The 25493-nt window shown below is 36.0% G+C and overlaps 1 protein-coding gene across 1 annotated transcript in view; it reads left to right on the forward strand.

Annotated features, from left to right (window-relative positions):
• The first annotated feature begins 24478 nt into the window (after positions 1 to 24478).
• The window catches only part of CPNE8 (copine 8), a 177437-nt gene continuing 176422 nt past the window's right edge, over positions 24479 to 25493 (forward strand). The window contains exon 1 of the mRNA XM_054591256.1: positions 24479 to 24984. Within this exon, the coding sequence (XP_054447231.1) occupies positions 24848 to 24984 (137 nt within the window). The 5' untranslated portion in view covers positions 24479 to 24847. The remainder of the gene's footprint in view (positions 24985 to 25493) is intronic.

Below are 25493 nucleotides of genomic sequence, written 5' to 3' on the forward strand. Positions count from 1 at the left end.
ATGGCGTAAAGTAATATAAGCATAAACACATATATGTGCATGATAAAAATTACTTGTGCATCTTTTTCTAACTATACCCTAACCCCATTTTTTCCTACCATCACCCAACCAAGAAATTATCAATAGTTTGGGGATGAGGCATAAAATTCACATACCTAAACGAATGCAAGAAATATTTTTTCCTGAGAAGAAAATTAATTATGTGCATGGAGAAATAGAGGGAGAGTTGGGTGGCGATCTTTTCTGTGTTTTAGTGAGCTGGATGACGTTGTCTGGGTTCTTCCTGGCTCTGCTCTTCTGTCGCCACACCTGAGTCATAGTTGTTTCCTCAGTAAAATGGAGAAACTAATACTACTGTTAACTTCTGAGAGCAAGCTCTACAACATAAAAGATTGAACTCTTTTCAAAACTCTAAGATTCTCTACGTCTCTAAGATTCTAGGCGGCAAACATTAATGGCTACCCAAATCACAAGACAGACAACCAGAAACTGTATAGCTCCTGATAGCAGCAGACAAAACGACATATATAGTAGTTTTTGCAAACAATTGAAGATGAGTCTAATCAAGCATTTGGGCCTAACAATCAATTTACAGGAAATTATTGAATAGAAGAGTATGTTAATGGACACAACAGATATGTAACCAATAAAACCCAGATTGTGAGGAATTCTACAAGACAAATTGGCATAGTTTCTGCCATAAATAAGTTGCAGGGCTGAGAGAGGGATTGAGAGGAAGAGAGAAAGGGGCAATGGGGGATTTTACATTAAGATAAATTTAGTAGACGTACCAACAGTTTGCAATGTGTATACTTTATTTTGATACTGATTCGAGCAAATTAATATAAAAAATGTGAAAAACAAAGCTATAAGGATAATGTGAACATTGGATATTTAATAATATTGTGAAGCATGGTTAATTTTTAGGTGAAATACTATTTTGCGATTATATTTCTCAATAAGAATTCTTACTTTTTAGAGCTACACGCTGAAGTATTTATCGATGAAATAATATGATGTCTGGGATTTGCTTCAAAATAATCCAGGGAAGGGTGGAGGAAAGATATAGATGAAGCAAGATTGGCTTTGAGTAGGTAATTATATAAGATAGGTGAGAGCTATGTGGGGTTTTATTATACTATTTTTTATACATTTAAAAAAATATTTTATTTATTTTTAGAGGGAGGTGAAGGGAGAGAGGAAGAAAGGGAGAGAAACATCAATGTGTGGTTGCCTCTCCTGTGCCCCCTGCCTGGGACCTGGCCTGCAACCCAGGCATGTACCCTGACTGGGAATCAAACTGGCCACACTTTGGTTCACAGGCTGGCACTCAATCCACTGAGTCACACCAGCTGGGGTCTTTATACATTTTTATAATTTTAAACTTTCATAATACAATCTCAAATTAAAAAATATCCCTCAGGGGAAAAGCAACCTTTTTCTTGCCTTCATCTTCCTCTTCTTTTTTACTCTTCCTCCAATATCTCTCTCTCTGCCTCTCTTTTTAATAAGAAAATGGAGGCTACAAAATATTAAGTGACTCATCCAAGGCATATTATTTTCCAAACCAGCAGTTTCTGGAATAAAGATCATTAATTTCATATCCTTGCAAGAAATATCTGTAAGACTGTATGTGTCTCCTTGTATATTTTTCTCCATGGAAAAAAGATCTTTTTCTTTCTTTGGACTCTCAAAAGAATCTGATGTGGAAGCAGATCTCTCTGAGAGTAAATGTGGATGCAGAATCTGATGAAGACATAGAACCAATGGCCTATATTTTTACTTTCTAATTTTCATTAAATGATTAATTTTACATATCCAGAAAATTTTCATTTAATTAACTCTAAGCAATAATATATACACCTTCTTCTACCTATAGTCCTAACTAAATTGCACCTGTAAAATAAACAAAAGCTTTATCTCAGAGCAATTTTATAACGAGGAAAGGACGGTTTCCCCTCATTACTTACGAAATATATAAATACCAATTGTAAAAACAAAAAAAAAGACTCAATAAGTATAAAGAGCTAAACAGGAAATCATATTCTCCACAAACTGTTCTCGGAAATACCCACTGTTTACAGTTTAGTGTGTATCCATTCAGACTTTTTTATGGACTTATATCTACTCAATATATGTATATTTAATATTGTTTATAAAAATACATATAAATGGGCACATCCTATACATTTTTTCCTGTGGCTTCTTTTTTCTCCTTAAAAATAATCATTAGTATACAATTCTTTGCAAATTTGTATTCTTTTTAAGCACTTTATTTTAATAAATAGTATGAATATACTATAACTTAGCTATTCTCTTACTGATAAATATCTAAGTTGCTTCTAGTGTTTGCATTACAAACAGTATTGTGGTACACATATTGTACACGTAACTTTGTTGTCATTGTCATGTGAATGTATTTCTGTAGGATAAATGCCTATTTCTGTAGGATAAATTCCAAAAAGTGGAATTACTAAGTCATTAAATACCTTTAAAGTTGTATTCAGTACTAGTGACTTGCCCTCCAAAAGGCTGTATAAATTATTCACGCCCCAGCAGTGAGTTTCGGGGCCCATTTCCTCACATGCATGGTAATGATAGTTATTATCAATCCAATTCAATTGTATGTACAAAAGTATATTTTTCTGATTCCTAGTCATTTTGTCATTTACAGATCTATGGACCATTTCTACTTCTGTAAATTTTTCTCTGTATTCTTTAATTATTAAAAATAATTTTTTGTAGATACTCTATAAACAGATTTTTTTAAAACATTAATTTCAGATTATCTTTCAGTCTTTTGCTTGTCTTTAATTTTGATTGTGGTATCCTTTGACATGGAGAAATTTTTCTTTTTGTGTAATTTTTTATTTTCTTAAAATTATTGGGGTGACATTGATTAATAAAAGCATGTAGGTTTCAAGTGTACAGTTTTATGATACGTCACCTGTATAATGCATGTGTGTTTGTAATGTTGTTACTTGGTAGGAAAGCTCTCCTGCATATCAAAACTTAAAAAAGTACACTTTTTGATGTTTTTAATGTTTGATTTTAGTAGTATTATAGAAACTTGTTTTGTATATGTTGATTTATAATCCATTTGAAAATTTTTAATAGGGCTCGAGACAGGAATTATTTTTTGAATATTCTTGTTAATTCTTTTAATAGCATTTATTAGATAAACTTTTTTTTGCTGTTGATATAAATTGTCAATTATTTTCATAAGCTATACTTTTATTAAAACAGGTTTTTAAAAAAAATTTACCAGTTATTTGGCAACATGGTGGAATTTTTTGTTTGTTTTAATTAGTAAAATCTTTCATATATTTTAACAGATTATTGGTATATATGAAATATATAATATAAAATATATAATATAATAATACATAAAATATACATTTTATAAACATTTTTCAAAGATCTGGCTATTCATACACATTTCTAGTTCTTTTGAAATTTAGAATCCCCAAGCCCTGTTGGAATTTACCATAATTGCATTGAATTTATAGAATAATTTTAGAAATCTGGTTTTAATTTATTGTCAAAAGTAAATATATCTATGTAGTTGAGGCTTCATTAATACCTTTCGGTCAAGTTTGATAGTTTTATTTGCAGGACTATTACATAGTTCTTATCTTGTTTATTCTAGTTCTGGGACAAGAAAATGTACAAGGTGAACCTAAAACATCTTTTTTTTACACCAGAAAACATGAAGCTATCAAAGACTACTAGGGTCACATCGGAAAAGACTCAGGAGCCAAGATGAATAGACTCCCAGGCAAAAGATGAGAAAAATTGGTCAACACTAAAGATAGTATCTGCAATGACTTGAAACAAGGCTATATTTAAATCCATATGCTTACAATTGCACTAAAAATGTCATTTGTTAACTTGGGAGATTTCTAAGTAACTCATTATTTGGAAAACTGCCAGAGAAAAAATGTCAAACAATCGTCATGCCTTTCCTATATAAACAGTACTTTAGAGTAGGCAAATATGTGATGAGATGTTTTCTTTTATAGGAGCATTCCAGACAGCTACCAGAGAATCATTGCCAGTCTGAAATATCTAGTTAATTAAGGGTATCTCAACAATTACAACCAATGGTTGCTAACATTACATAAGGGCAAACACTATGTGTACTCTAACAGAAGTCTACATCACCACTTATCAAGTACTTTGCCCTGATAAAAAAGAAACTGAATCTACAGTAGTCCTCCCCTTATATATATTTTTTAACATTATATGGTTTCAGTTACCTGTGGTCAACCATGGTCTAAAAATATTGCATGGAAAATTCTAGAAAAAGGAATACATTAGTTTTAAATTGCAAGCTCTTCTGTCTAGATGTGTCTTATCCAGCACATGACTCACTCCTTTGTCCAGCATCATCCCACTGTGACATCACTCACCCATTAGTCATTTAGTAGCTTTTTGCGGTTATCAGATGACTGTTCCAGGGTCACACTTGCTTAGATTCAAGTCACTCTTCATTTTATTTAATGATTGCCCCAAAACCCGAGAACAGTGATGCTGGCAATTCAGACATGCCAGAAAAGAAGGCTTAAAGCGCTTCCCTTATATGAAAAGGTAAAAGTTCTTGACCTACTAAGGAAAGAAAAAGATCATATGCTGAGGTTAAGACCTCCAATAAGAATGAGTCTTCTTAGAAATTCATGGTAGTTTCACTGTTGAACCTTAAACTGCAAAAATTATGGCCATGGTGCCTGGTAAATCCTTAGTCAAGATGGAAAAAGCAGTAGATTGGTGGGTGGGAGACCTGCCATCACCATGGCTCAATGACCCTTCTTCTGACTATCACCAGGTCAGTGGAATTCTAAGGGTATGTCACAATGTCTGCATGATTCACCTCACTTCATCTCATCATGTAGGCATGGTATTGCATCACCACAAGAAGGCTGAGGAGAGTACAATAATATAATTTGAAAGAGAGAGCACTTTCACCTAACATTTATCATAGCATATTGTTATAATAGTTCCATTTTATTTTTAGTCATTGTTTTTCATCTCTATTGTGCCTCATATATAAATTAAATTTTATCCTAGGTGTGTGTGTCTGTGGGGGGGGAAATAAATAGGACACATAGTGTTTGGTACTATCTACAATTTCAGGCATCTACTGGGGTTCTTGGAACGTATCCCTCCTGTATGGGATGGACAACTGTAATTCAGCCACTAAATCTAACTACCAATTTCTAAGAAATATAGGGGGCAGAAGAAAATGTTAATAAGAAAGAATGTAGTCAGCAAAACCAAGACTGTGACAAACTCAATAAGTCAAACTACCCAATTCTTTACAACACCTCTCAAAATAAATCACAAAAAAAAATATGGTGGGAAAACTATAGGATACAACACAACTAAAATGTGTGCCTGTTTTGATTCCTGATCCAATAAACTAAAGAAAACACTAAAAGACAATGGTTAAGTGTGAACTATCTAGATGTATGATCATATAAGGAAATTATTAGTTTTTAAATGGTGTAATGAAAATGCAGTTATGTTTTCAATTGCATTCTGGGGAATTCCTTTATTTCATCTGTCAGCTCAATAATGTAATATTTAGCCATATTTATATAGCAATTAAGCCCATTTTTTGAATGTTTTATATTTTAACAATTGCTTTTTACATTTCTACAAACTCTCTTTTCTAAACTTTCATTAATGTTTATGGACATAATAGCTTTTTTAGTTTCTTTAAAGACATTATTTTTATTTTAATATGTTCTCATGTAGTATTTTTCTTCTGTTCATTCTTTCTTTACTACCTTCTCTCAGATACCGGTGTTCTGTTGACTGAATTCAGTGATTCTCTTTTACAATGTTGATTTTTCCTGAATTTTCAACTTTTTTTCATATCTTAATAAATGCGATGTTTAAAGGAAGACCTACATAGTGTATACAGCAGAAAAAGTGATGAAAATGAGAAAAAACTTAGGATTAGTATAATAAGGCACATTGCTTAGTGTGGCTGAAATTAACTTGTTAAAAGGATGTGATTATGATAGGGTAGGCCAGAGAGTTTTTAAAGAAACAAGCCAGGGAAGTCTTTCTTTGCAAATGTTAAAACATTTTGCATTGTATTCCACTATCAGTGGAGAGTCATAATTGTGGCTCATAAGAATTACTTTAAGTAAGTGGTTTTCAAGGAAATATAAAGTACTCCTTTAAGAGAATGAGCTTTGGCGATACACGATTGGTTTGACAGCCGGCTTTACAACTTATAAGCTTCATATATTAAGGCAAGTTATATTATTATGCCTTCTTACATTTCAAAAATTTCAGCAAATAATACCCACCTTGTGGGTTGCGTAAGAATTTAACCTCACATTGTACTTACCACAAAAACATAGTAAATGCTCAAGGAATGATAGCTATCATGACTGTTATCACGATGGTAGATTTCCCTTTGGACATCCTGCATTGGAGTTGCTGTAGGATATTATTAAAAGCCAAGCAATTGACATTGTCATTTGGGCAGAGCATCTTAGTAAATTCAAAACACCCTATATCACCTCGCCTCCTTTGCGGTACGTTTGGATCCATATGACTAGTTGTAGCTACCAAAATCTATGAAGTGGTGTATGTTCATTCCATGAAGAACTTGTAGGTCATATGTTTCATATGGCATGGCTAAAATATAGAGGTAGGATACCTGATTTGCATAGATAGGTGATATGAGGAAGAAATAACACTTTAAATTACTGTGATTGAGGGGTTTTTTTTTGTTGCTGTAGCCTATTTGCTCTTGTTCAAATATGGCCACGATGATAGACGGTAAGATGGGGAGCCTGGGGAAATGTTCTAAACAACTGGACTTTAGCCAAAATGTTTTCAAGAGAGAGCTTGTGACTTGGCTGTGGGTGAAGAAGGAATATTTTTGGACACTAAGGAGAATAAAACTTAGAACAGAGGGGACATATTGAAAGGGCAGATAACAAGGCTCCTCCATGCACCTTCTGACTCAGAATTCATGATGATGACAATCTGAATCTTTCTCAAATGACCCAGAAGATACTTAATCCATTTTGTGAAGTTTGAGAACCTCTGATCTGGAAGAAGATTTTAAGACCTTACCCGAATAGCTAAAACAGAAGACAGAAGGTGTGATAATTATCATGTAAGATCTTAAAGTGTTAGAAGAGCTGAGAGTGTATTTCTATAATGTGTTTGTGTCTAGGCCTATTTAGACACTGGAGTAAATATGGAGGAGGTTGCATCTGATATAAGAAATAAAAATATGGTAATATTTTGGTGGATGTACATAAGCAATTCAGATGAAGGAAATGGTACAAACCAAAGGACAGTAGAGATAGATATTAAAATTGCACTGAAGGTAATCTGATGGCTAGTATTTATAGAGGGCCTACAAGCTTTCTATCTCTAGTTTTAATCTCATGATCCTATCAATAACAGATATTAAAAGTTTTGGTTTTATGCAGGTATTCCCCTAATTGAATTTACTTACAATATGTTAGAAATACTTCTGAAAATGGCAATTTTATGATTAAAGAAGCAATATTTTCTGCTAATATCATAGGCTTATTTTTTCATAAATTTATAATGCTTTAATGGCAAGACAAATCTATTATTTGTCTAGATTTTTTTAATAAATGGATGGATTACTAACATTTCTTGCCATGACAATTGTTGGATTTTCCTACCCTTTTCACCAAATAATAGTTTTTAGGACTCTCCTTCAATTCTGAGTCATAAAAGATCTCCAAGATGTGTTAATTAATGACTTCCAATGGAAACAAAAAAGGAGGTTTGTGGGGGAGTGATTGATACTTACATCCTGTGGTACTTGAGTTCAATTATACCATTGAAATCTACAACAATGCAATGCTTTAAAGACCAACTTCTCATATTCTTAAATGTTCTGTATCTAGTTATTCTGGAGAATTGCAGCTTGGTTACAGGCTCTGGAGGGTAAGGCCTTTGTGTTTTTAGGTAGGTGAGAACTCAGCATTTTGAGTCTATTATTTGTGATGATACCTTGGCATCTACAGCTAGTATGGTACTTACACAATATTTCTCTAACCTCTGTTTAGTGTGTTACTATGGAAACAAATACCTTGAGAGCAAAAATACCTCTTTTGATTCAAAAATTAAGTTTAGCTCATTTTCCTCTTCATTTGTTATGTTCCTTCAGTCAATTGCATGGGGAAGGAGGGAGAAAATGTCACAACATGGAATATAGTAAGAAATATGCTTTTCTAAAGGCATATTCTCCATGTAAATGCTGTGTGTTAACATTTCTGGCCTTTCATAATAGAGATAATGTCTTGTGCTGTTTCTTGCAATTATCTGGCAGGAAGTATATAAAAGGGTAAATAAAACTTTTCTAGTCACTATCTTTCAGGAAAAGCAAATCTTGGAATAAGGCTCATTATTTCCATCTAATTTTAAGCATGATTATAGAGTTGTACTTAATAACCAGAAATCAAAGTAGGAAGTAAGAAATTGCATTTAATCTTGTAAGGAGGAAATGAGGTGGGTGGTCCCTGGCTTCAGCATCTTCAGGCCATTTGACTACCATTTCAGAACACTGGACTTGTGATACTACCTTCTTCTGCCAAGTGGCCTGTAGGAGTTACAGTGTCCAGTCTAAATTCCAGACTTGCTAAAAATGAGTAACTTATGAAAGAACATAAGAGAAAGGGAGAACATAAGAGAAAGAACATTGGAGAGAAAGGGAGTCTACTGATTTTTAGTTTAATTTTAGAAGTATTCTGAATTCAAGTCAACTTAACTTTTGTTGAGTGTGAAATTTCACTATGCATATAAGGTAACAGGGTGGATGGAACAGTTCATTACTGTTGATTTACACAACTATCATTCTGCTAATGTGTTACTTCCGTGATTCATTCATTCATTCATTAAATACATTTGAGTATTTATTCTAGCTGAGAAGCCTATCAAAGGTAGTAAGAATAGAGAAATGATTAAGAAATGGTACCTGTTCACCAGAAATTAATACAGTCTAGTGAGAGTTAAATACCATCCTTGAGTATAGGAGGAGATTTTTAATGGTTGCTCAGTTAAATTTGGTGTTGCCATCAAATATGTGAGACAGAGTGGGAGAAATTTTGTCTGTTAAGAAGTTATCACATATTAAACTGCTTTTACAGAGAAAGGGCAAATTCTCCTTCTACAAAACTTAGTCTCCCAAAACAACTTTATTTTTTCTAAAACTGAGTTTACTCTCAGTCTCAAGTTTCTATTCTAGGCAGTAGTAGAAACCTAATCTTGCAAATTTAGGCTAAGCTCAATCACTGTGTGGGATTCTCTTCCCATCTTCTCTCCCTAGGTTAGCACTTAATTTCTTGGGGGCTCATATAGAATCATGAAAGTGTATGTCCAAGATCCAAAATGCTGAATGTCTGCTAGGACTATTAAAACTAAGAATCCATTCATGTCTAATTCCTACCCCTGTGTCCGTGGCTTCTTTATTATTTATTTTTCTGAAATTGACATTCCTTGGACAGAAGCATGCTATATGATATTCCACGAAGTGATAAAAGTTTGGATGTATTAACACTCAAGGTAGGAATGCTTTCAGCCTATCAACACAGTAATGGTTCTGTTGAATCACAAGCTGTTACTCCCAGTTAGATGCTTCTTAACTTTTTGAGGCTGTTCAGTCAATCAGTATTCAGCAGATATATATTTGTGGTACAATGAGCTAAGCTGCATGAGATTTCCTGGGTGTGCCACATCCTCTAATGTTGAACAGCGTTTGTCTTATAAAAGAGTGGAAGACTCAGTTCCAGTGCCAGCTGTGAGACAAATCCTTGAGAGGTTGTGGTGCTTTCCGGTAGGGTGGGTTATAGGCTAGGTCAGTGAATGGTGCAGTCTCTCTCATAGTTACTGTATTTGTTTCTTAATGTTTACAACCTTGCGTTCTTGTTTACAGGTTTGAGTATAACCAGGGAGGAATGTTTTTCCTGGAGAAGCCATAATAGTTACATTGAATTTGAAGCCGAGGTTGCCTCCTGGCAATTTCAGCCTCCTCATGCCACTCACTATAGGAGAGGCAAAAAGCCTCAAGTGGCTCTGGTGAGTTAGCCCAACTCGCCAAAGGAAACAAATTCGTTACTATGCAGTGGGGACAGAAAGAGGTATAAACAGAACCCACAATGGGTGCTGGTCCATCCATGTCCATTAAATGGAATGAAAAGCAATACTATAGAAGCAGGACTTCCAGGGCATGGTTTCTAAGAAATGAAGGTTAGGCTAGAAACTCAGGCCAGATTTGGTGTGGACTGAAGGAAAAAGAAATAAGTAAAAGGGATGATTAAAGAGAAATGAAGATTGTAAGTACCAACCAGTTGCCTTATAACCAGTTGTAGATACAAAAAGGATACATCCACATTTTTTCTTGCAGAGTCTTGTGTATATATACATTCTACAAACTAATTTCCATTTTCTTTCTTTCTCTTCCTCCTCCTTTTCCTTCTATCTCTTCTCAATCTTTCCCTCTATCCAAATTATTTTATTAGTTAGTCCATGCTTCAAAGGAAATTGAAGAATTTTGTTGGACTAGGAAAAAAAAATGGGCTTCTCCTAGAGATCTTGAAATAGGATGTGGTAACTAACACATCTTTTTGGAATGAATGAGTGTGTATTTGATGTACAAAGCATAGGTATGATGTGTTATATATAATCATGCATGTAGGTGTATGCATCTAAATACATATTTAGAAGCTATAATAGAGGACCATCATGGATTTTTTTTTTGGGGGGGGTTGCTGCTTACTCCCATTATTCCTTTCTACACTTGGATTATTCTTACTTTTTGACATTCGGTGGACTATACAACCCATTTCTCAGTATAAGTGCTGATAAACTCTGGATTCATTTTCTTAGCCTCCTTACATCTAGAGAATGGGCCTTTTTTCTCTTGACCTAGTGTCTCTAAGGAAAAGAAACTAGACTATTCTTTCTTAGTGCTGGCCGCGGTGTAAGCGCTGCAGCTGGTGGTGGCAGTGGCAAAGACATGGCAGTAGAGGTGGAAGCACTGATGACAATGGTAGCAATGATAGCATTCAGGCTGATGTTACGTGCACATCAAATTTCCAGGGACAACAATCAAGTGTTACTAAGGACAGCACTGAGTAACCTATGCTGGTAGTATCAACAATACCAGGGCAGTATCTATTATTTGTTGTTGAAAGCCGTGGTATACTCATCAGACTCTTTTTAAAGTGTAATTTATGGGCACTGTTTCTAACTTCATTGCATTTGAGACTGGTTCTCTTGAGCTCCTAGTGATTCTGGAAGGCATTCAATATCCAATTAATTTTCTCCTTCAATCACCAAAATAGTTTTTGTTGCTTGCAATCAAATAACTTGACTGATGAGACCTGTTGATTTAAAGTTTCCTCTGACAGAGAAAGGCATGTGGGGTCAGAGGGAGAGGTTTTGTCAAGTCTTCTGACAAGGATTTCTTCATTCTTTCCTTGTTACATTCCTCCTTTGAATATGAGCCTTGGAATTTCGTTCCCACATCTAGATTAAACTTACACTAACCCATCTCCTATAACATTAAACAGCTCATTTAGGGGTACTCTAAGTTATTCCCTTAAAATGAGATTGGCTTTTTCCTATATTAATATAAATTTTCCTATATGCTATTTTGGGGGGGTTTCTTATTGAAGGGTCTTCGCAATTTCTTTTTCTGTTCTAAATGGTTTATAAAGTCTTGTTTTTAATCAAGATTTTGGGTCAGTGTGAGACAGCAAAAGAAAAAAAAAGATTACTTAAACACAACTAGTAAAAGACCTTTAATTAAATGCTGAGCACTTGAAAATTCAGAGATGGTTAAATTTAACACCACTTAAATAAAGCGAAGTACTGTATATTTGTTACAGGAGATATTAATACCCAAGGTTAGAAAACACTAAACACTTAATGCTTTTTGAAAATGACTTGGTTCTAAAATAAAATCACTTAGTGAAAGATTTTTTAAAAAGCCCAAATATTAAAGACTAGAAGTGTGCAAGGTGGAACAAAAAAAAATCCAAATTATTTATGTTGAAATAAGAATTTACTGTAATTTAAAGAAATTATATCTACTAATGTAGAGGAGAGAAAAAAAGGTTTACAGTTGTGAGTAGGCAGTTTATACTTACATTATTATATATTGATTATTATGTTATTGTTTGTATTACAACTGCAAACTCACTTTTGCTCAACCCTCTATTTATAGTTTATATTCTCTTTGCCCCAAAGATTTTAATAATAAAATTTATATGCTTCTCCTTAGGAAAAGCATTTCTCCAAACAATATTTTGTAAATAATTTTTTAGGATTCATTGGCTCCTTGAAGTCCATCTATTAACTCCTTCTTAGGGTCTTTGGCTAGCATATTAAAAATCTTTGTTCTACTATAAGTACTCTACCAAAAGAAATTCAGCTGACTTTCTGCCAATTTATTTGTAAATTTACATTATTATGTCACAGATTTAATCACTTGTTCATAATTTAAAATTGACTTCAAATAACCTAATCTTATTATATGGAATAGTTTATGTATAGAGTTAGGGAAAACATCATACATTGAGGAGTAGGTATCATTTAATTGTTTTGAAAACAGAATCTTATTTCTATTTGACTCAAGACTTTAAGTAGCAGAAAGGGAAAAAACATTTAGGAAAACAAAAGTAATTAAAAAATCTAAATCTGATCAGTCACAACAGTCACAGCTGTTCAAAACAGCAGGAAAAGAAGACACTGGCAGGTAATTTGGTTACTGATTGTTTCACTAGCAGGTAGGCATGTGCCCCCTGCTGGTCAGAAAGATTGAGCTGTGCGTATTCCCATTATGCTACAAGCATGAGTCAGAGTCTGAAGAGTGGGGATATATTTTCACAAAGCAAAACCTCTTGAGAATAACTTTTTTTTTACTGTTCTAAAAGGAGGTGTTATATTATACATAACTCTCAAATAAGACTTTCAATGACCTGATTATTTAATTTATGAAGCAATAACGTTAGTTACATATTTGAACTGAAATCCACTTTCTGCACAGATATAAACTCTAGCTTTGATGTTACTGTTTTTCCTGTTTACTGAATCTCCATTCCATAAAGGTAGATGTAAAAAAATTTTCAGCTGGACTATGGAAATAATCCTTGGGAGAAGATTCATCTGTCTATCCGTAATGCTCTGAGGTGGGATGCAGAACAAGTGGCTTGTCAAGGTCTCTTATGGCAATGTTCAAAGATATATGGATGACTTTTCGAAATGACCACATACAAAGCTATATAATAAGTCTTGACAAATTGTAATCTGTTATTGCATAATCCATATCATCTGACAACATTGCAATTAAATTATTAATCAATAATAAAAAGGTAAAAAAAAGCCTTCAGAGAAAAAATAGATTCCTGAATAATCAATTGTTTATAGATGAGTTCAAAATGAAATTTATAAAATATTTGGGATTGAACAACAATAAAGTAATATACACCGAAACTTACAGTATGCAGCTAAAGCTGTGCATTAGGGAAATGTATAGCTTTAAATCATTTAAAAAGTCAGAGAAATGAAACAGAAAAGGCAAAAGACATAAAAAACATAAATGTAAAAATAGAACAAGAAAAAGATTACATGACACACAAAACAGTGTCAGCAGAGCTAAATGACTATGAATAATAATAAATACCATGAACTTTCAGAAGGGAAACAGGCCAGCTATGAAGGAAGGGGAAATAATGCGCACAGTGAGAGGAATCCAGACTTGGAGTTACTTGGTTGGAGCCATCTGCCACTTATTCTAGATATTATGAGCTCCCTAAGTTTTCTATTTTTACTTCTTTTTTATGTGTGCACCACAGACTAACAAACAAATAAATACCAGGGGTAAATTCTCAGCCATGCTACGTGCTATAACAAAAGAAAACATTCTACCACTGAAGAAAATTCTACACAGACAAAATTTCCAAACAAACAAACATATCCCCAAATCCAAAGCAGTATTAAAGTAAAAACTACTTGAGATAAACAATTTCCATCCTCTGAGCAATTTGAAATCAAAACTTCGTAACAGTGACTATCAAAATTTTCTGTAATTAAACTTCTATTATAACAGATAAGGAAATACAATAGAAGTTCAATTGTTCCAGAAACTGTATTATAACTGAAACAGGGTAATTATAGAAATACTTGGGTGAGAATTGCATGTTCAACAGGACCACTGAAAATCATTTTTTTCAGACTGAAAATAAGTCTTACATGTACATGAGAACTCTTCAGTAAGATCTGAAATGAAGAACAGGTGAATCTGTTCATTTCCTCTCTTGTTGACTAATAGTCCACTGTATGGATATAACAATTTGTTTATTCATTCATCTTTTGTTCATAGTTTTAGGTTATTACAAACGAAGCTGCAATGAACATTTACATATATATCTTAGCATGGACAAATGCTTTACTTATCTTGGGAAACTACCTAGTAGTAGGATGGCTGAATCATATGCTTAGTGTATAGTCAACTTTTAAGAAACCACCAAACTTTTTTCAAAGTGAATATATTATTCTACATTCCTACCAGCAATATATCAGGGTTACATGTGTCCAAATTTGGTGTGCTCAACCTCTTTTACTTTAGCCATCCTAATAGATGTGTTGTTATATTTCATTGTGGTTTTAATTTATAATTTTCTAATAATTAATGATATTTTTCATGTACTTATTTGCTATCTGCACATCATCTTTGGTGAACTTGTTAGCTTTCTTACTGAGTTTTGAGTGTTCTTTATACATTCTGATTACAAAGTTCTTGATCAGATATGTTTTACAAAATATTTCCTCTAGTGGAGTTTTGTCTTTTTATTTTCTTCACAGTGTCATTCTATGAATAGAAAATTTTAATTTTAATGAAACCCAATATTTCAATTTGTTCTTTTATGCTTCTAGTACCACAACTATAAAATATTTGCCTAACTCAAGGTCATAAAATGTTTCTACTACTTTTATAATTTTAGGTTTTACATTGAGGTTTATGAGACATTTGAGTTAAATTTCTGTATAAGGTATGTATTAAACTTCATTCTGTTTTCAACTGGATATCCAATTGAACTATTTTTAACTTTGATAAATATTACCAGGTTGTTTCCTGTGAACATTACATCATTTTACACTTCTACCAACAATTTGTAAGAATGTGTCTTACGATCTCACAACACCTATTCACCAAGAAAAATTACTACCTTCATCTATTGTTAAAGGGCCATTTTAAAATTATAAAAGAGTTGAGAATTGTTTCATGTATTTTAGAGCTATTTGCATTTCTTTTCTCTGTGAACTCTCTATTTCTGTCCTTTGCTCATGATTTCTATTAGGTTGTTAGTCATTTTTACTTTTGTGTTAGGAAATCACTTTAAAATTTTGAATTCTATTTGATGGCAAGTATAGGAAATGAAGTAGCCAAAGACCTTATGTGCATGCTCCATAGACATGAACGAAGGAGAGGGGATTGCAGGAGGGAATGGGAGGCATGCTGGGTGGAGGGGGGCAAAAGGGAAAAACTAGGAAAACTGTAATAGCATAATCAATAAAAAATTAAAAGAATAAAAAGATCAGAGTGTAACACATGAACACTGAGTTTGTAAAACATATTTGAACTTTTAAAACTAAATAGTGTTTCAAAAGGAAGTCTCAAACTACTTCACCAGAAAACTGTTGCTGAGTTAAATGTGGGACTTTTGAGATTCAGATCTCCTAATTCGCCAACTTTCAATGAAATGGACAGACTAGACCAGTATTTGAAAAGTCCGGAGGCACAGTGAGGCCATGTAAATAGCCGCTTTGACATAAATAGACTAAATGTTTCACTTACTGTTCATATTTGCAAAACAAGACCACATAATACAAAAACTTGGCTCCAGTCAATAAAATGTCTGTGTGACTTTAACAGAAAGATTTCCTCCTGTGACTTTCCTTATCAGTATCAATGTTATTTAGCAAATGTATCATCTATGTGAGTTTGGTCCCTCAGCATAAACAGGCAAACACAAGCAGATTTTATTATGTGCATTTATCTTTTTTTTTTTTTTAAAGAAACTAAACCTCAACACATTCTCTTAGAATAAATGACTAAAGTCTTTTCTTTTACTCTCAGTGACTGAAAACTTTCCCTCAACACCTAAAATCCTAACAAAACCAATTTATTTCTATAAACCATACAGCATTTTAAGAGACTCACCGGGGAAACACAATAACTTAAAGATCTGAACTTGAATAGAAAATACACCATCTACTGTGACAAATCATGGTAAATTTAACAGTAATTATCATGGTTATGAAAAGCACTTTTGTAAATTCTGCCCAAATCTCTTGGACAGTTAGAGAAAGGTCCTGCAAAATGTTACCATTTTTGCATTAGAATAACTATTTTCAAATACAGTGAAAGTCTGGGCTATCCCAGAAGAATGCTACTTTCACCAAGTTATTAAATACTTAATGATTTATATTCTTTTCTTTGTGTGTGCCTCTCTAGTTTTCAATAAAACTTTTATTCTTTTGCGTGGTTGCACATTCCAATTGTCAAAGCAGGAAAGAAACCAGGGTGGACTGTGACCACATGCTAGTTAACACTTATCTGTCCTGCTCTATAAGTGATCTCAATCAGATTTGAAATAGGCATTCATTCTTCATGCTTCATGGCCATAAAACGCCAGGGGGGTTTTTCCTGTGTGAGGTCCTCAGCATGCAATTGCGCAATGGCACTAAAGACTCCTGGAGGAGGGTCAGCTTCATGCTCAAGAAGTGTAGTGGGGCTAAGGGTGAACTTCCAGGGGCGTTTCGGCCGAAGATTCTGAAAGATAGGCCTGGAGTGATAACAGAAAAATTTTAGAGGATTCTGTAATATTCAGAACTGCTCAAGAAAGAGAGTGTGACAACCCACAATGACAACAAAAAAGGCAATAATGTGACTTCTGAAGCTTCTGCTGTAATGATCCCACTGTCCTCCTTCTCTTTAAAAGCATCTTCCTCCTTGTCCCAAGTGTCTTGATCCTGGGGGTTTTTCTCCCCTATTTGCCCAAGTGCTTCTATCTCAGCCATTTCTTTGGTGGGACTGTTGTCTTCCTCAGGGTGATTACTCATCAGATTTTAATTTCATTTTTATTCCTCTTCCCTGTTTCCCTGGAGTGTTCACCTAAATCCTTGGCTTCAACTGCTAACTCTAAGCTATTGACTCCAACTTGGACAATCCTGTCTCCTCACCACTGCCCTAATTACCTGTTGAATATTCCATTTGAGTGCTCAGCTCTCTCTGAACTCAATATATCAAAGTAAATTTCAACAGTCACTACCTATACTGACTCAACACCTGACTCATATCAGTCCATATGCTGGGCGCAGGAGATAATCAGTAAAAAAGAGACTGGCCCTTATGTTCCTGAAGCTCAAAGTCTATCAGGGGACATAGATATTAAGCAAGTTGTCACACAATACTAGTTCTAATAATATATTTATAGGTAAAAGGTATTATGACCTATCCTATTTGGGGCATTTAGGAAGGTTCCTGCAGGAGCAAAATATTTTAGACTTCATATTCTTTTATGAGCATATTTTCTTTGCTATATTCTTTTGATAAGTTTCAGAATTTTTTGGGCCTGCCCTTTCTGATTTATTCTTGTGAATGGATTTCTTCCAGTCAACTTGAAAAATCAAACTGTCTGAATTAACAGATTTAGTGAAAAGCTACTTGGGAGAAACTTGAGATATATTTGGAGGCTGAAAACATTTATTGAAAGGATAAATGTTCTGTGTTCTGTGTTTAGTAACCATGAAAATATGTTCTTAAAAAATTCTTATAAACCCCTTTTAAAGACACCTAGATTTCAAGAAGCATAAAGTTTATTCTACGGAAGTTCTTAATGTTAGCTGGTTATCACTGGATGATCATAGTCAAAGGAATGTCTATACCTCCAGAAGAAATGTAAACTGGCATTTTTTCCTTAATAGATACAAGAATTTTAAAGCTTCATCTTTATCTCTTCTCTGTGCATAAAGTTGTCCCGTTAGTTGGTTGTTTAAAAACAACGCAAAGATATCTATTGGACACTTGTGGAGAAGTGACATTTTGGATAGGCTGTGAGGGGTGAATAAGAGTTGGGCCAAGTAAAGATGGATTTAAGAAGATATATATAAAATAAAAAATAAAATCTTCAAGGAGGAGAGGAGCATAGTAGTTTGTAATGGTTCAGGGAAGGCCATATGACTCAATTATAGTAAATGTGGATCCCTTTAGTCATATGAACTATGTAAATCATTTTAAATCATTACTTGACAGATAGGTGGCACTTCTTAGAATGCAACTTTGGGTGGCTACATGAGAAAATAGAGATGGAGTATGTAAACCATCCTCACCCAATTATTATTGACATAAGCATTAACACTACTCTCATTATAAATGTTAAGCACTAAATGATTATAATTATTTTTTACCAATTGTGTGTCATAGATGATTGTATCATTTTAAAGATGAGAACACTGTCACTCAGAGATGTTTGAGAAGTCTTCGTCAAGGAAGTGGCATCTAACTTGGGACCTGAAGAATAAGTTGGAGTTAGGGAAAGAGGCACAAAGGAATATTCCTGGCTAAAGATGACATGACTGATTTTGGCAGGAATTTGAGAAGACGAGATTAGTATTTATAAAGTGTATTCTCACTGCAGAATGAGGAGCAGATTGGAGAAGGGAATGACTGGAAACTGGGAGACAGATAAGAGAGTGTTGCATTATTCCAGGTGAAAGATGGTAGTAAATTGAACTCAAGGCAGAGGGGAAGTGAAAAGAGATTTCAGAAATATTAAGAAGTAGACTAGATTGTCAGTACTGTCCAATAAACTTCTACAGTATAAAGGAAGTATTCCATAACCTATACTATCCAACAGGGTAGCCATTAGCCGTATGTGTCTACTGAGCATTTGAAATGTAATTAATGCAAGAACTTCATTTTTAATTTTATTTAAATATTAATTATTAAAATTTTTTTTTATCCTCACCTGAGGACATTTTTTCATTGCTTTTAGAGGGAGAGGGGAAGGGTGAGGAGTCAGGGGAGAGAGAGAGAAACATGGAAACATCAATGTGAGAGAAACATTAACTAGTTGCCTTCTCTATGTGCCCATAACCTGAGTATGTGCTCTGATCGGGAATCAAACCCTAGACCTTTCAGTTTACAGGACGATGTTCCAACCAACTGAAACACACCAGCCAGAGCTAAATATTAATTAATTTAAATTTAAATGGTAAACTTCTGGCTATTCTACTGGACAGAGCAGGATTGGATAACTTTAGCTTACTTTCCTTTTACATATTCTCTCTGAATAACCAGGTCTTTTAAGATAAACTCACTCTATCCAAATTTACAGCCTTCTTGGCTGAGTTTGGTTTTCTTGCTACTGTACAAACATGTTCAATACTTATTTTTAACTCTATATTTGCTTATATTTTCTTTCCTGTATTTTTTGTCCTCTGCTTTTACTATTGAAAAATATTGTCCCATTTCCCCAGGTAAGATTTAATGGTTATTCTTTCTCATTAATATGTCTTTCCTTGAGCATCAGTCACATTGGTCTGTACCACATGATCTCATCACAAGTCACAGCTTATTTCTTGTTCTTTCTTATTTTTTATTAGTATGATGAATTGATGCTGGACCTCAAACTAAACTAATGCTTGCAAGCAGGGAAGATATTCTTCATATTTTCTATATTTCTTCCTTCTCTGTTCAGCATATAGTGAGCAATGCCATTATTGAAAACAAATCCTTGCTTACTATATGATCCTACTCATTACAACGTATGCTACAAGACTTGTGGCTCCTTATATAGACTTATTTTTTTCAAGTAGAACACATTAAAAGTAGTGAAAAATTAGATCAGTGTTTTTTTAAAATGAGGGGCATATAATTATTTCAGCCTTAATTGAATTGACTATTTTTAGTGGGTAGTCCCCAAAGACGACTGCTATCAATTCCTTACCTTCCAATACGTGTATGCTGCTCCATCCCTTAGGTCAACTGAGCCACTTCTCCTGCCCAACCTCCCCCCTTGAATTCGGGCTGGCCTTATGACTTGCTTTGACAAATAGAAACCAGTGGAAGTGACACCGAGCCAGTTCCAGGTCTAGCTTTTCAGAGGCATGGCAGCTTCCATTCTGGCTCTAGGAAAGTAAGTCACCATGATGGGAAGTTCTGGCTAAACTACTGAATGAAAAACCAGGGAAGCCACATGAAGGAAGAGCACTGAGCTGCCACACATGGTAAGGAAGGCTTCTTGGATTTTCCAGGGCAGCCATCTTCTAGCTGAATGCAACCACGTATGTGCAGGGAGGGGAATAAAGGGAGAAAGAGAGGGAGAGATGTTGCCTCTCCCATGCGCTTGGACTGAGGACTGAACCTGCAACCCAGGCCTGTACCCTGACTGGGAATTGAACAGGAGACCTTTCATTTTGTGGGACTACGCCCAACCAACTGGGCCACACAGGTCAGGGTGAGTGGTTAAGTTTTGGATTGGCTTGTTAAGAGCAATAGATAAGTAAAGTACTATCATTTGAAAAAAAAAAAAAAAGGATTCTTCAGTCATAGTAAGATAATTAACCTCAATTTAATTACGTTCCTAATCTACCCCATCCTCCGTCCTCATGAGTTCATGATATATCTTTATTGAATAGCTAGTGTTTGAGCCCAATGACTCTATGATAATGGATAAATAAATATACTTCAACCAACCCAAGAGTTTCTAAACACAATTTAAAATATCTTCTGTATGCTTAAATATTAAGTATGAAGTTCTGAAATTGAAACCATTATGCAGTCTAAATAGTCTCTTGAGTATAAAATTTACTTATTTATCAAACACAGGAGAAAAGCTTATGCTTGAAAACAGGCTCACCTAAAGAGCCATCCAAGATCCCTTAGGTGCTACTTGGTTAAAATATTGGAATTCATATTCCTGGACACTCACCATGTATCTTAATCTTGCTATTATCTGTAATATTTTAAAAGTGATATTTTTCTGACTGCTTTAACTATTGGAAAGGTGGTATTTACATATTGGTGAGATAATTATTTAGTCACAAAGGTAACTTCAAGCTAAAGATATTAGTAATACTATCTATTATAATGTCTGAAATGATTGAATTATCTGCAGATTTGATACAATTTGGGTAACTCATCTCCAAATGATTAGCAGTTCAGTGAGAAGGTAGGTACTCAGAGAACAGGTTTTGGACACTCATCAAAATGTCTTTCCTCAGCTGCAATTTTCCCAAAATTAAATAGCTAGTCCATTCTTTTCTATGAAGTTTATTTTGTAAGCTGTGCCTTCATAGAGCAGATGAAGTGGCTAATTGGTTATATAACTATCCATAGAGGTTAAGCAATGACATAACTATCTATTTTCTTCAATTTTCTGAGGACATTTGTAAGGTAAGCATATGGCATTTCTGACTTATCTTGCAGTGTCATAGTTGTTAGTCCCAACCAAGCCAATTTTCCACTCATGCAGCTACAGCCTGAAGAAGTGCTCAGTGCAATTTGTTTTGGATTTTGGCGTGAGCCGATCCAGCACTTGTCAGAAGAGGTAAATGAACTTTGTCCTTATAAGGATATGCTTTCAAGCCAGCTGATCCTTTTTGACCATGCTGTTTTGCAAATAAATGTTTCTGAAAAATAACTGACAATGACAATTTAATATACAAACTGAGGTCTTCTCTAATTCTGTGGAATAATAAAATCTCAGAAATAAAAGCTCAGTGATTCATTCAGTGTAACCTCTGCCAGTCATCCATCTCTGTGCCAGAGGATCTTTGCCTCCTGGGTCTGTCGCAGTGCCTAAGCACATAGTAAACATTCAACTAATTTTTACTGAATCTCTGACTTGGTGAATGATGGCTGCTTAGAAATTTTAGTAAATAAAATCCATCTAATTCTTAACATATTCTAAAGTCATTTACATTATTTAAATAGATTTCAATAAATATAAACTTTTTATTGAAAATTCTTTAAAATAAAAATTTAAAGAGAGACATGTCATGATTCATGATATTTACTAGGTTTAGTAAAAGTTATTTTTAGAAATTGTAATTCTTTATGTATTGTGCTGACTACATTTACAAAGAATTTGGATATACTTTAAAAGTTTTGTCATTTAAAGCTTACTTCAACGTGAACTATGAGTACTGAATGTGACATACTCTCAAAACTCAGGAATAATAAGACAATTCAGTAAAAATGAGCAAAAGATTTGAACAGAAACTTTGTAAAAGATTTACAGATAGCAAATAGGCACATCAAAATATGCTTGTCATTAGTCATTAACCCACATGAGTCCCAATATCATTAGTCATTTACAGACTCCTCACACCTACTAGACTGGCTAAAACTTAAATGAGTGCCATAAGTGTTGGTAGGGATGTGAAACAAGTGGAACTCATCTAACGCTGTAGGACTGGAAAGTAGTAAAACTATTTTGGAAGTTTAGCAGTTTCTTAAAAAGTTAAATAGTCACATTCCATACAATCCTGCTATTCCAATCCTAGATACTTACCCAACAATAATATAAGCATATATCCACATAAAGTCTTCTACATAAATGTTCATAGCAGTTTTATTTGTAAAAACCCAAACCTGGAAACAACTTAATATCCACCTATGTGTGAATGAATAAACAATTTGTGGTGTAGCTATACAATGCAATAATACTGAGCAGTAAAAAGAAATTAACTATTTGTGGACTCAACAACATGGATGAATCACAAAAGAATTTTTCTCAGAGGAAAAAGCTGTAGGAAAAAATAATATATGTACAATTCCATATACTATATATTTATTTATAGAAATGCTATAAAGAATATCAGTTGCCTTGAGGGTTTTTTTAGTGGTAAAAGGAGAAACTAATAAAAAAAAGGGACATGAGAAAACTTTTGGGGTGATGGAATGGATTATTATTTTGATCGTGATGGCTTCACAGGAGTATATATGCATCAAAATTTATCAAATGGGGCAATTGAATTATGCGGAGTTTATTATATATCAATTACAGTTCAGTAAAGTGGAAAAACTTAAGTAAAATGTCTTAAGAGTTGAGTAATACTTTAAAGTTCTCAACTTTTATTTTCTTTAGTAGGCTTCCATAAAATAAAGTCTGGTTAGCTTAAGAAAATGCAGCAGGTCTCTTCCCTCAAATTAATTTTGGGCAAAATAATAGAAATGTATGGAGTTTTAGGGCATTACCAAATAGTAATAAACTACAGTTTAATCTGTGATAGGGAAAGAGGAAGAGAAAGGTAGAACTTCAGACTTAGCGGGGTGACAGGTGGTGGGTGCAGAGATCAGGAAACAAAAAATGTAACGTGAAAAGGATACTCGACAGAGGGAAGTGACGTCTGTGCAACTTGTGACTTTCCGCAACTCTATAGATTCGCTCGGCAAGTGGCTCCAAGTGGATTACAGTGTTAAAATTTATGTCGGATCCTCACTCGTGAAAATTTTTCCTTTATGAGTTAGTCCTACCAGCTGGAAACTCCGCGTTTGGCGCACTTAATGAGGACGGACACCCGTCCTCTACTCTCCTAGTTTGCCTTACTCTGCATCCTGTTCTCGGTTGCCCCTGGCGGCGAGCTCCTGGGGACCCCCAGGCGCTCGGGCAAGGCTGGAGGGAAGGTGCAGGAAATAAAGGTCGCTGAAGTGGAGGTGAGCAGCGGTTACCTCCCTGTGCTTGCTCCGCTTCTGCATCCTGGCACCAGTCTGACTGCTCCGGAATCCGGCTTCCCCCACGCTGCGCTCGCTTCTTGGCTTCTGTCCCTCCAGTTCCATTCAGGTGTTGCTGGTTGGGATTGGGGTGAAGGAGCTGCATTCTAGGGTTGTGACCGCCAGGTTTCAGGGCAGAATTTACCTGTGTTTGGAAACGAGGGGGCGCAGAAGAGTCCCGACTGTAGAAGAATGGTCACCATTAGACCCCTACGTTCCCAAGAACTGAGGGAAAAGGGAAACCAGATGGCTTCCTTAAATCCCAAATAGTTTTTTCCCCCCACCTTAGCGTCCAACCTGCTCTCGACTTATCCCATATATTGATCTGTCACTTTACCACCGCTTACATAAGTTTGAAGATCGTCTTCATGTACCATCGTCCCCAAACCTTAAGTGGCAGAGGGTGGGCATTCCAGAGGCAGGGACCCGGCTCATCTGCCAAGGGCACCAGTGGAAGGGACCTCGGTGGGTTCCAGGGGTGAGGCGAAGATCAACTGGGTGGGGGTGGGGTGGGGATGGGCTTATCATAGAGGAGTTAGGAACCGGCAGAGGCACCTACACCTCCAGCTCCCAACCCAGGAGACTGTTTGACATTCCGGTCCACACCTGATTGACAGAAGGGAGTCACGGCCCAGGAGGCGGGTGTGGGTGTGTAGAGGCGGAGACAAAACCCAAACCACACACGCAAAGCGGGCCAGGGCTTTCTCTCCTAGACGGTCTGGATCTGGTGCCACCTATCTCGCCAGGTTGACCACGGGCTTCGCGGAGCCTCTGGGAGCCAGAAAAGGACTACGGAGTGTCCTCCGCTGGGGCTGCTGACAGCAAGGAGGGGGCAGGGAAGCCAGCAGCCTCAGACACCACTTCCCCAGCAGCTTCATCCTCTGCCGGGACTATAACTCGTGGCTCCCTTGGGGGCTCAGCGCGGAGGTTCGCCTTCCTGCTCCCTCCTCCTACCCGCGAGCTGCCTCCGCCTCCTTCCTCTGCCTCCACCCTCAACCCCTAACCTGGTCTGCCTGGGGCTGGGCTCGGAGCCTTCGTCTGCCCGAGCTCTGGATGTGGGCACCGGACAAGTCCACGGCACCTCCACCCAACATGGACAGTCGCTACACCAGCACTGCGGGCATCGGGGACTTGAACCAGCTGAGTGCGGCCATCCCGGCTACGCGAGTGGAGGTGTCCGTGTCGTGCAGGTGAGGATGCAGTCTTTCCCCTCCCTCCGCTTGTCCCCCCTTTGCTGGGTTGGGAGCACTTGGCGAGCGCTCGCTCGGGATACTCCGAGGCTTTGAGCGAATACGAAGTTGCATGATGAGCAGCAAACACCTTAGTTGTAGGGTCTGGAGTCACCCCCAGATAGGGCAGCGCGGGAGTGGGTGGTGCGAACTAGATGCGAGTGGTTTACGGGACTGAGACTTTTTTTTTCCGTGGAAAATGCTGTAAAAGTTGGCTGGGCTGTGACTCAGCGGTGAGAACTCCTGCCGCCGCCCTCTGTGCAAGCCCGTTTTACGTCCCAAACCCAAGCCCGAGCTGTACCGCTGGGTGATGACGGGAATCGTAGGGGACAGCATTGCCTAAGCGCTGGTGACCGCTGCGTGCAGCGGCCTGGGACTCTCCCTGCCAGGCGTAGATGAATGTGCTCCAACCTCAGTTGCTTCCTCCCCACCCACTTCCTGGAATCCTCGAACTTGCTCCCCCCCCTCCT

This window comes from Pteronotus mesoamericanus, unplaced genomic scaffold, assembly GCF_021234165.1.
Source record: "Pteronotus mesoamericanus isolate MK-2021 breed Mesoamerican mustached bat unplaced genomic scaffold, CSHL_Meso_final scaffold_21, whole genome shotgun sequence".
Lineage (NCBI taxonomy): Eukaryota > Metazoa > Chordata > Mammalia > Chiroptera > Mormoopidae > Pteronotus > Pteronotus mesoamericanus.